Source organism: Coffea eugenioides, chromosome 11, assembly GCF_003713205.1.
Source record: "Coffea eugenioides isolate CCC68of chromosome 11, Ceug_1.0, whole genome shotgun sequence".
Classification (NCBI taxonomy): domain Eukaryota; kingdom Viridiplantae; phylum Streptophyta; class Magnoliopsida; order Gentianales; family Rubiaceae; genus Coffea; species Coffea eugenioides.
The window spans coordinates 33,671,468-33,684,628 of NC_040045.1; the positions used below are offsets into that span (position 1 = coordinate 33,671,468).

The 13,161-nt window shown below is 31.3% G+C and overlaps 1 protein-coding gene across 1 annotated transcript; it reads right to left on the minus strand.

Annotated features, from left to right (window-relative positions):
- Positions 1–6,637: 6,637 nt before the first annotated feature.
- On the minus strand, positions 6,638–8,569 carry LOC113754256 (UDP-glycosyltransferase 83A1-like). Its single transcript, XM_027298623.1, has 2 exons — positions 8,051–8,569; positions 6,638–7,719 (listed from the first exon to the last, which is right to left on the minus strand). The coding sequence occupies exons 1-2, from the start codon at positions 8,529–8,531 to the stop codon at positions 6,833–6,835; spliced, it is 1,368 nt and encodes a 455-aa protein (XP_027154424.1). The 5' UTR covers positions 8,532–8,569; the 3' UTR covers positions 6,638–6,832.
- Between the last annotated feature and the right edge of the window lie 4,592 nt (positions 8,570–13,161).

The window sequence follows — 13,161 nt, forward strand, 5'->3', positions numbered from 1 at the left end:
AGAAGTCAATATCTGATGTTGGAAATAAGATTCTTAATAAATTTTATTATTAAGTGCGTTATCAAGACATAGTGCATAGCACGAAATTTATGGAAAAGAAAAAGTTAATTGAATCCAATTAACTATATGTATTTGGCCTGTACGGTCAAATATAAATTCTTATTTGAGCACGGGTTTGTAAATTCCTATAAACCCGTTCGTTGTTAATCAAAATATGCAGGTTATACTCATTGCTAGGTTATAGGATTCGCAATATATCTCTGCTCAGATGGTGGGGAGTATTTAGTGTATGGGCCCACACCATAGGAGTCTATGCGCTTAAAGGACTCGATATAGTTGAGGTGGTCTTTCAAAATAGGTAAAATCTGTCTTGAGAATGCACTTTTATTTCCTATAAGAATTCTTAATATTATAGGATTCTTATTTCTTATCCAAAGTTACGTACTTTAAACAGTTTAAATCAAGATAAACCTACATTTAATGTTCTTATCAATATCTTTTTATATTCTTATTAATTCTTATTTCTTATGCCTACACTACATATAGCCTCTAATATATTGATTTCAAGCATCAAATTCATGGTTAAATATTTTCAATGCAAGCGGTTGGCACATTAAAACATCGATTTTGGGTTTCCACTTCTCTTGATTATCAGGTACATCTTCTTTCAATACATATTTTTTTTTAAAAGGCATGTTGATCTTCAATTATAAAAGTTTAGTAATATATCTTGAATTTTGTTTTTTTTTTGTTTTATTTTCTGTTTGTTTTTTTATGAACACATAGGATTAGTAATATATCTTGAATTAGTAATAAATTCCTCTTATATTTCACATATTGTATCTCACATAATATTTTTGCCTTTAATTTTGATAAATTATTATCAGATTGGTGGAACCGACAACCAATACCAACCTGAAGCATCTTCTTCCTAGATCTCAATTAGTATAACAAATGATTCTAATCAACAACACTTCAATACACTTCATATGAATCATTCATCAGAGGGTTCAACAAAAATCACAGAGGAAGGGAATCCTCATAAAAAGATTTGCATGAGAAGGTAGATTTAATATACTATTTTACTTTCTTAAATTATAATTTTTACGTGTTGTTATACACAATTTTGAATGCGATAAATCATTTATTTTTTTATACTTAGTTATCCTACTTTGCTATCATGCAGTGATAATGAAAAATCAATAAATGCTTATTTGCACGGACAAATCGAGGAGAATGTTCAAACAGAAGAAAAACAAAAACAAGTTTCTGAAGAGTAGAATATTATTTGATACTCTTTACTGCACTTTTTATTTATTTTCAAGTTTTTGAATGTTATAGTATTGTCAAATGTTATTTTTTCCATTTTTAAATTATTATTTACTGAATTAGATGTTCAAATTTATATTATAAGAATATTTTATATTACAATGCGCATATAGTAATATACTTAAGAAAAGGTTATAGTAAAATATACATCAAGTTTGTATTTCATATCAACATTTTTATAAAATTGACTAAATAATTTATTATTTTTCGAAGATTCCCGTTCAACGAACGGGTACAAAACTAGTTTAGTTAATATTTATGTGATTTTGGTTCATGAGTTAATTTTCGTGTTTTACTTTATGCTTTTGTCTCTTATTATTAAAAACATTTAGTTGTTAGTTATCGTTTATTAAACTTTGGTTTTAAGACTTTGATTTCAAGTAAGAATTCATCATTTGTTTTGATAATTTTTTATTACTCATTGTTTGATCATTTGCTTCCTTTAAACCAAAATTCTGCGTGCGTCCTGAGTGGAGTCATCACTTATTGCTAGTGGAAATTGGATTATAAACTTAATATGATGTTATTAATATACAAAGTAGAAACTTTATTTAAGATTACGTTTTTTTTATTACGAGTATTCTTTTGCATTTAAATTTGAAGTCATTTTAGTAGTAACTAAGTTTGTTGTAATAGCTCCAAAATAATTGTATCATAGTAGAGACATGTAGAAGGTAATGTGAGGTAAGTTGGGAATCATATATATATATAATAAAGTCGTATCATCATTCTTATCCCTTCATGTTTTCTCTTTCCTACGTGGCTTAACGAGACGGCAAGTAGTTTCCTACGTGGCTTGCTCCTTTTTTGTTTAGATATATATCAATTGTTATTTCCTATAAGAATTCTTAATATTATATGATTCTTATTTCCTACCCAAAAAATGGAACTGGAAAGTAATGCGATATAAATAAAAGAGACATAAATATCTCTATTAGATATATCTCTAAATTCATGCCAATAATTTGTGTACTGCATAGGGAGCCGAAGTAAATAAGAATTGTTATCACTAGAAGAAGTAGAAAAGTAACTAATTTCAAAAGGAACCATTAATAACAGAAGTCAATATCTGATGTTGGAAATAAGATTCTTAATAAATTTTATTATTAAGTGCGTTATCAAGACATAGTGCATAGCACGAAATTTATGGAAAAGAAAAAGTTAATTGAATCCAATTAACTATATGTATTTGGCCTGTACGGTCAAATATAAATTCTTATTTGAGCACGGGTTTGTAAATTCCTATAAACCCGTTCGTTGTTAATCAAAATATGCAGGTTATACTCATTGCTAGGTTATAGGATTCGCAATATATCTCTGCTCAGATGGTGGGGAGTATTTAGTGTATGGGCCCACACCATAGGAGTCTATGCGCTTAAAGGACTCGATATAGTTGAGGTGGTCTTTCAAAATAGGTAAAATCTGTCTTGAGAATGCACTTTTATTTCCTATAAGAATTCTTAATATTATAGGATTCTTATTTCTTATCCAAAGTTACGTACTTTAAACAGTTTAAATCAAGATAAACCTACATTTAATGTTCTTTTCAATATCTTTTTATATTCTTATTAATTCTTATTTCTTATGCCTACACTACATATAGCCTCTAATATATTGATTTCAAGCATCAAATTCATGGTTAAATATTTTCAATGCAAGCGGTTGGCACATTAAAACATCGATTTTGGGTTTCCACTTCTCTTGATTATCAGGTACATCTTCTTTCAATACATATTTTTTTTAAAAGGCATGTTGATCTTCAATTATAAAAGTTTAGTAATATATCTTGAATTTTGTTTTTTTTTGTTTTATTTTCTGTTTATTTTTTTATGAACACATAGGATTAGTAATATATCTTGAATTAGTAATAAATTTCTCTTATATTTCACATATTGTATCTCACATAATATTTTTGCCTTTAATTTTGATAAATTATTATCAGATTGGTGGAACCGACAACCAATACCAACCTGAAGCATCTTCTTCCTAGATCTCAATTAGTATAACAAATGATTCTAATCAACAACACTTCAATACACTTCATATGAATCATTCATCAGAGGGTTCAACAAAAATCACAGAGGAAGGGAATCCTCATAAAAAGATTTGCATGAGAAGGTAGATTTAATATACTATTTTACTTTCTTAAATTATAATTTTTACGTGTTGTTATACACAATTTTGAATGCGATAAATCATTTATTTTTTTATACTTAGTTATCCTACTTTGCTATCATGCAGTGATAATGAAAAATCAATAAATGCTTATTTGCACGGACAAATCGAGGAGAATGTTCAAACAGAAGAAAAACAAAAACAAGTTTCTGAAGAGTAGAATATTATTTGATACTCTTTACTGCACTTTTTATTTATTTTCAAGTTTTTGAATGTTATAGTATTGTCAAATGTTATTTTTTCCATTTTTAAATTATTATTTACTGAATTAGATGTTCAAATTTATATTATAAGAATATTTTATATTACAATGCGCATATAGTAATATACTTAAGAAAAGGTTATAGTAAAATATACATCAAGTTTGTATTTCATATCAACATTTTTATAAAATTGACTAAATAATTTATTATTTTTCGAAGATTCCCGTTCAACGAACGGGTACAAAACTAGTTTAGTTAATATTTATGTGATTTTGGTTCATGAGTTAATTTTCGTGTTTTACTTTATGCTTTTGTCTCTTATTATTAAAAACATTTAGTTGTTAGTTATCGTTTATTAAACTTTGGTTTTAAGACTTTGATTTCAAGTAAGAATTCATCATTTGTTTTGATAATTTTTTATTACTCATTGTTTGATCATTTGCTTCCTTTAAACCAAAATTCTGCGTGCGTCCTGAGTGGAGTCATCACTTATTGCTAGTGGAAATTGGATTATAAACTTAATATGATGTTATTAATATACAAAGTAGAAACTTTATTTAAGATTACGTTTTTTTTATTACGAGTATTCTTTTGCATTTAAATTTGAAGTCATTTTAGTAGTAACTAAGTTTGTTGTAATAGCTCCAAAATAATTGTATCATAGTAGAGACATGTAGAAGGTAATGTGAGGTAAGTTGGGAATTTATCATAATATCGAGGGCAATGTTAAAGGAAAAAGACATTTTCTAAATTTTAGGGGAGACAACTATAATTAATTTTAAAAATTTGTAACTGTTTTTCGACTTAATCTTTAAAATTTGCAAAGTTGGATGAGGCAATTGTCAGATCTCGCAAAGCATGGCTCCGTCCTTATCTACAATACGTATGCTACAACAAAAAATGTACACTCTAGTGACAAACGTTTGGCACTTACTTGAATCATTCCTATATAAAAAGTGTGACGAGACTTGCTAATAGGGAGTGTAAGAATGTAAGCATAGTTTGATCTTAGATTTTGCGACTAAATTACCCTCATGTCCTTTAATTAGAGTATTATACGCCTTTTAATGAGAGTTATTGCATTTTAATCATGATACTAATAAGAAAAAAATAAAAAATTTCAATAAATTACATCTCAAAAATGTTGGTAATTAAGATTAAAAACTACCCATCTACAACTATATTCACCAATCATATCCCTCATTTCCAATTATTGTATGTGTTAAAATTATCTCCAATTATTATATAATTAAATGTGATAATTAAAGTTAACTATATTTTATATACGTATTGGTTTAGAAGAAAATTATGATTAATAAGAACACAAAATGTCATAAACAATCAATGGAAAAATAAAATGTTAAATTGATGATTAAATTCACTACATTATATCATATTAATTAAGAAAACTCCCAAAAAAATTTATCGATAATTATAAAAATTACAACATAAAAGGTTTACAACTACTGAAATTGATAAAAATTTGTTGTATCCAAATCAGAATGTTTTAGTATATATTTTGCTCAAGTTTTGTTGCATGCACTGGTCTAAGATAGCATAGAGAATTTCCCCTGTTTACTGTCGCAATCCAAATAAAATATGTAACAACTTAATTTAGATACGATAATATTCTATTTTAAGAGTTTTCGTAATTGTAATATGCACGATAAAGTTTTAATTGTTTTGTATATAATAAACATTTTGTACAACTGGCAATTGTTTAATTTTGTTTATTATATGGCTTCTTAGTCAACATTATACCAACAATTTAGTTTAAATATGATAATATTCCATTTTCAAAGTTTTTATGAATGTAGAATGCACAATAGACTTCTAATTACTTTGTATACAATAAATGCATTGTACAATTACCAATTGCTTAATTTTATTCATTATACAGTTTCTCAGTTTATATTCATAACAAAAATCAAAGTTTTACACATAAATTTAGTTCATTAAAGGTTTTATATCTTGAAAAGATGTATTCACGTGCAAAACAGGTGACCTATTACTAGTATTAATAAAGTTGCAGAGCAACAACAAATTTTATTTAACTAACTACTCTCAAAATAGTTAGCCACCAAGAGAGATTTAAAACTCTATTTGGGTGTAGGTCAAGGGATCAAATCCTTGATTTGCATTCTAATATTCAGACTTTCCTGAAAATATTTCTCCACGTGTGCAAAGTCTGGACCGGTGGTGGTTCACTAGGTTTTTCTTGACTTCTTTAGGTCCCCCTCTTCTAATGTAGAGTATTCTAGTTGTTTCTCTTGTTCTCTTTAGATCCCTCCTCTTCTAGCGTAGAGTATTTTAGTCGTAATATAGAATTTATCGTGTCCAAAAAAAATAAATTTTTTACATCAAACGCAATCGTCATTGAACAAAAGCAAAATGTACGGTAAACTCATAGTGGTCCCACATCGGCTGTCCCGGGTTCATTCGGTGGCCCTCATGACAGGCCCCTCATCGACCTCTCCGGCTCTCACTACCTCACACTGGTAGCCCAATTGCCATGGCGCGCCTGGTCTCTAGTCACTAATTTCAGTCAGCCAGTAAGGCGAACCAAATTCTACTTGGCCTGACAGAGACATTTTACCCGTCCATTGATGTTGGGTGCCAAAGGCATATACCTTGAGAGGGGAAGATGCTTGAACAGAGGACTTGCGTTTGCTAGGAGTGATTATATTTCAAGATCTCTCAGCAGAACCTTTCAATTTAGCAGCTAAAATTACAGCTAACGTTGATGAGTATTCATGTATTGTGTTACCATTCTATCTCATATCCATTTGACTTGCAACTAGATGGGCAAAAAAATATCATGGAACATTGCTGCTGTATAGTATTTTTGTTTGAAAGGACTATTTCTACACTCGTGGGGTTACACATGAATACCAATGCAATCACTAGTTTAGAGAGTCATCACTGCAAAGTGCGAAGCACAAATAGGAGAAACTTGTTAAAGGAAGAAATTGAAATAGGAAATAAAAGCAGAAAATAATAGTTAGTCCTGCGGAGAAAAGAATACAAGAGGGGATAGGTCATAGACGGAGGCTTAGCTAAGAAAAATTCCAGGTTGACCTGACGAAAATCGCATATGAAATATGCTAACGTAGCAATAAGTTGTTCTAATCATCCTTAATCCACTTGACTAAGTTCTTGAAATTCTTGCCAGAACATCCATCTTCTCTAAGACTATTCATAACCTTTGCTTTTAAATCCAAGGCCCTCTCCCTATAGCCTTTAACGGTGATTAGCTGCTCAATTTTGTCCTTAACTTCTCCTTGTGCAATGATTCCATTTTCATCTTTATCCAATCCTAATCCAACCTTCCAAACATCACATATGTAGCTTCTGTTAGTGAACTGGTCTGCAAAGTAAGGCCAGCAGAGGAAAGGGACACCATTGCTTACACCTTCCATTGTAGAATTCCAACCACAGTGGCTGAGGAAGCAGGCAACTGAAGGATGACTTAATACGTTTTGTTGAGGTACCCAAGTGGCTAATCTTCCTCGTCCTTGTATTCGATCTTTGAAACCTTTTGGATATGCATTATCTGTTTCTGCAGTTAAATTACGCCTCACAACCCAAAGGAATGGCATATTGGTGAGTTCGAGACCCAAAGCCAGTTCTTGGAACTGTGTGTGGTCAAAAACTGAGGTGCTCCCAAATGCAACATAAATGACTGATTGGACTGGTTGTTTATCAAGCCACGCCAAGCAATCCCAGTCTTCAGGCCAATAGGAACCAACTGATTTTCCAAGCCGGTTGCTAGCTAGAAGAGGGCCTATAGGTAACATTTCTGGGTACAAGGTGAAGACTGATGCCTCTAACTCATTACTTGAGTTGCCGATAATCCAGTCAGCCATTTTTAATGTTCTGTTATTTTTTAATATAGCATCAAAAACAATACCCTGTGTGGTTAGATCACCGACACAGGCCCAAACAATGTGTGCAGAGTCCACGGCTAACAAGGTGGATGATAACTGGACCATCTGCTTCTTCATGATAGTTCCTGCCACAAAATTTGCCTTGACAAATGTCAAATTTGATAATCATTCTTCTGGCAAAGCATTTTTTTTCCTTTGCTGCAAAAATTTCCTTGCATTGATGAAAACTAATTCACTTGATATGTTTTTCAACTTTCAACTTATTTTGAAACACCCAAAATTGCACCACCCTGTTTCCCATGAGTTTGTTACTTTGCTTGCATTATGATTTTTAACTTCATAGGTTCCAATTCTAAACTAACTTTATATTGTTTTACTGTTTTACGACTACAAAGAAGTAAGTGCTTATATGAAAATGATGAAACTGTAGAAGTATTATGCTGTGATGAGTCTTACCAGAGCTGTCTATGATTCCATCATCAATGAGCTTTGGAATATTGAGTTTCAGAGCGTATAGAGCTGCTGCTGCAGGTGAGAAGGATGCTGCCCTGACTCCCATTTTCTTCGCAACCTCCAGTGCCAAACCCAAGAACTCATCAGCAATAATGCATGCGATTTTGTCACTTTCAGATTTATTTATCTTCTCAATTACAGCCTCCAGCTTTGCCGGCATGACACGAAAAATCGCCTTCATTAACTTCGCCGCATCATTTCTGTCTTCCCACGATTCCAGGCCATCTGGGATGGATACCAGATGCATCATATCAGGCACATTTTCTTCACCAGATAATGATTCAATGACTCGTTTGTGATCAAATTCTGTGTTCACAAATGTAACTTTGATACCATGCTTCACTAGGCATAAGGCCAGTTCCATTAGGGGAAGTACATGACCTTGTGCTGGATAAGGTACGGCTAGAACATGTGGACTGCCCATATTGTTTCTTCAACACTATACTACCATTAATCTTCAAATATGTGTCCCTATTTAAATGCCACAATTCATCTGTTTTCTTATTAAGGAGAGCACCCATGGCACATCAAATGGCTAATCACTAATATGTGGTCCAGTTTTCCTCAGCCTGAAAGAGGCTGTCAACGTTTTTCTAGAGTGCACCTTTCTTTGTCTTGATTGTGGTATCTGTCAACGTTTTTCACAATCTTGGAATTGTTTCTAACCAATACTTTTAGATTGAAATGAAAACTGAAGATGGATTGCAAAGGACAGATTGGGATTGGAGACTGTTTTATTATTTTAATTTTCTCCATAATTGAAAGGTATGTTTTAGTTTTGTAATTTCGTTATCATGATTGATATTTTGAGTTAAAAGTTTGTGCCTCGAGAGAATCTATAATTGAATTCTATTGAAACTCTAAAAAAGCTCATGATATTTTAAAAAAGAGAATAAATTTTCTTGCTTTGAATTGTTTGGATGCATATACCTTTAATTTGAAGGGCAGGCTTCATACAAAATTGAATGTTGTAACTAATGGAAAATCTTAAAAAAAAGTTCATGTAAACGAAACTTTTGATAGGAAAGAAGTCTCAATATATTACGAGGAGCAGTCAATTTTCTAGGACTTGACTGCCCCTCATTGCCCTTTAAAAATTCTATGAGATCAAAACTTTTCTATTTAAAGAAGGAATTCAAATAATAAAATCTTCGAAAAATCTTACGAGATCATAACTTTTTATATCTAAAGAATGAATCCTCATATTTCATGAGGAGCAACAATTTTCTAGGACTTGTCTACTCTCTCGCTGCTCTATAGATCCGTTCATGATCCTTGATATATCAAGTGATTTTTTATGATTTTCACATATCATGCAACTCAAATTCTATTCTATTCTCATGTAACTACCTTAAAAATATTAATAGCCAGGAGATATTAGACATGATTTAAAGGGTCTTTTTTCTATTTATTAGAACAATCTGGAAAAGCAAATTTTGCTATCCTTGCCTTTAGTTGATAAGCAGTTTCGGTTATGAGATATAATCTCTATTCTCATGTAACTACCTTAAAAAATTAACTACCTTAAAAAATTAGACATGATTCAAAGGGTCTTTTTTTAATTTATTAGAACAATTTGGAAAAGCAAATTTTGCTAATCTTGCCTTTAGTGGATATGCAGTTTAGCTTAAGAGATATAATCTCTATTTCACGTAACTACCTTTAAAAAATTAATAATAAGGAGATATTAGACATGATTTAAAGGGTTTTTTTTTTCATTTATTAGAACAATCTGGAAAAGCGAATTTTGCTAATCTTGCCTTTAGTTGATAAGCAGTTTAGCTTAAGAGATTCTGCAATTATAATTTGCTAGTAGATGGGCTAAAAAAAAAAGGGATAATTGCAGAAACCTCCCCTAAGGTTTCTGACATTTGCACTGACCTCCCCTGAGGTTACTAGTCCTTTGCAAATTTAGTCCAAATGATTAAAATATTATTTTAGGGAGTGAAATTAGATTTTTGTACCAGATTTGCCCTTTGTGCTACATATCCAATGACTGACAAAGTATTATAAATCAATTAACAATTAATAAACTTTAAGGAGTATAATTTATGGGCAAACACGCATTACTCATTTAAAATACCGGTTCTTTACGGGTATTTTACTTTCAAACATTTAATTTATGATAAATATATCAATATTTATAAGTAAAATTCAAAAAGTGTTACAGTAATATTCTTGCAAAAAGGAAATCTGTAGGTTATTTATTTAATATAAATTAAATATTTTTTTTAAAAAAAGAAATGGCCCATAAAAGTATTAATTTTTTATGGCTTTCATCCATTACATGAGTAAAGTATTCGCTCTTTATGTGTATTTTATTCTGAATCATTTAATTTATGTTAAATACATAAATATTTGTAACTAAAATTGAAAAAGTGTTATATTAATATTTTTACAGAAGAGAGGTTGGTGGGTTTTGTATTTAACAAACATTAAATATTTGAAAGTAAATACAAATATGTATTTGAGTGTAAATATTTGTATTAAATTAAATGTTTGAAAGTAAAATACCTGTAAAAAACCGGTACTTGAAATAGTTATCGGCTCTTTATAGGCAAACACACATTATTCATTTAAAGTAGCGGTTTTTTACGGATATTTTACTTTCAAACATTTAATTTACGATAAATATATCAATGTTTGTAAATAAAATTCAAAAAGTGTTACAGTAATATTTTTGCAAAAATGAAATCGGTAGGTTATTTATTTAATATAAATTAAATATTTTTTAAAAAAAAGAAATGGCCCATAAAGTATTAATTCTTTTTGGCTTTCATCCATTAAATGAGTAAAGTATTGACTCTTTCTGGGCATTTTATTGTGAATCATACAATTTATGTTAAATACATAAATGTTTGTAACTAAAATTGAAAAAGTGTTATATTAATATTTTTACGGAAGAGAGATTGGTAGTTTTTATATTTTTATAAAAATTAAATATTTGAAAGTAAATACAAATATGTATTTGAGCGTAAATATTTGTATTAAATTAAATGTTTAAAAGTAAAATACCCATAAAGAACCGGTACTTTAAATAGGTAATGCGTATTTGCCTATAAACTATATTCCTTAAAGTTTATCAATTGTTAATTGATTTGTAGTATTTTGTCATTCATTGGACATGTACTACAAAGGACAAATTTGATTAAAAAAAATTCTAATTTCACTCCCTAAAACAATATTTTAATCGTTTGGATTGAATTTGCAAAGGATTAGTAACCTCAGGGAAGGTCAGTGTAATTTTTCAAATCACAAGAGAGGTCAGTGAAAATATCAGAAACCTCAGTGGAGGTTTCTGCAATTATCCCAAAAAAATTTGCTAGTAGACAAAGCTAAGTACGAAAGGGGTGGGATGTGAATTTCCCACCACACACTACGCATCTCAAGGACTGTCCTTTGCCTGTCAATGAAAACCAGACTAGACAATCAATTATTGTTGCCATTAAATCAGAACCACGTAGCCCGTGTCCCTTATTCACTATGTCCAAAATATAGCCCCTGTCCCTTATTCTTTTTTTTTTTTGTCAGAAATAATAGGAATTTTTATTGTGGAATCAAAACTGTCGCTTATTCACAATTATTGCACCAATCATCTTTACTAACAATCACAATTATTGCACCAAATCGGATGAAAGTTCAACCAAACGTCCCTATCCCTTCTTTTTTTTTTTCAACAAACGTCCCTGTCCCGTATTCACATGTCCAAAGTTCAACCCAATCGGAAAACATTCGTGTTAGGTTTGGAGTAATATATGAGGAGATTATTTGGTTTTGGCTACGGTGGAAAGCGAACATAGGAGAAGGCCAATTAGTGCTTGGTGGGGCCGGGTAGAGGGAGGAAGCAAGCAATTCACGTGGCTTAAAAAAAAACTATCGATATCATAGGGGAGCCCTTTTGCAAATTTAGTCATCATAAAATGGTCCAATAATTAAAGATATTTTTGGAAACTCTCTAGATATATGGGCCCCAACAAAAATGAAAATAAAAAAGCGAATGGTACCAAAGAAACATGAAAGAAAAAGAGGACTGGATATAAAGAAAACGATGAACTTTTCAAATATAGTGTTGCAATTTTGCACTTGAAATGAGAAGTTTTTTAAGATGACTGGTAGTTAAAATTGTTTAAAAACTTAGAGCAAATTAAGTGAAATGTCACTAAATTATTGCGAGGTGTCGATTCTGATCATTAAACTTTTTTATTAGCTAAAAATGTCACTAAACTAGTTAATCTGTACCATTTTAATTATTCCGTCTAATCATGCCGTTAGGAGAGATAGAAAGTAACTTTTTGAGGGGCAATTTCGTCCGCACAACCTTGTCCTTGAAGGGGTGAGAATGGTAATATAATGATTGTTGAATCGGAGGAATATAATGATTGTCGATTGACTTCTGGCACCTGTAGATAATTTGAACTTCGACAACAAAGATAAATTGGACTCTGAACTGATAGATCATAGCCCTCTTCTATGGTTCTGAATTTGAGGTCCTCCTCCATTTCATTGACCTTCCATTCAGATGGGTTTACCTACTTATGGGTTTTCAGGTGGAAATTCATTGAGCACTTGGCGAACAAATTGTCCTTTCACCCTTGGACGCTTCTCAGCAAGTTTTTTCCTACTCTCATATCGCACCAGTAAGGCCTACTGGGTTTTGCTCTAATCGCAGATCTACTTTAGGCCGCCTCTTCTCCTTCTCCTGCCTCCTCCTCCGTGCCCTTCGTCGTCATCTCCCATTCTCCCTTCCCCAATCACACCCATTCCGCTCCCGCTCCCTTCAAGGTCCCCCTCTTCCTCCTCTTTCTCTCACCTTTCCTTTTTTTTTTTTTTTGCCCTCCTCTGCAAATTTCATATCTTTAGAGCAAACAACCAAAATAATGATAATAATAAACTCATAAACCTTAACACGAATATTTAGCAGCAACTCTAATTCTGATTTTTCAATATTTATATACCAAACCCCAGGCTGCTTTCTACTGCTACTGCTTCTGCCTTTCTCTCTTTTCATTTTCCGAGTGTTTTATTTCCCCCCTTGTGTACACTCTCATTTATGC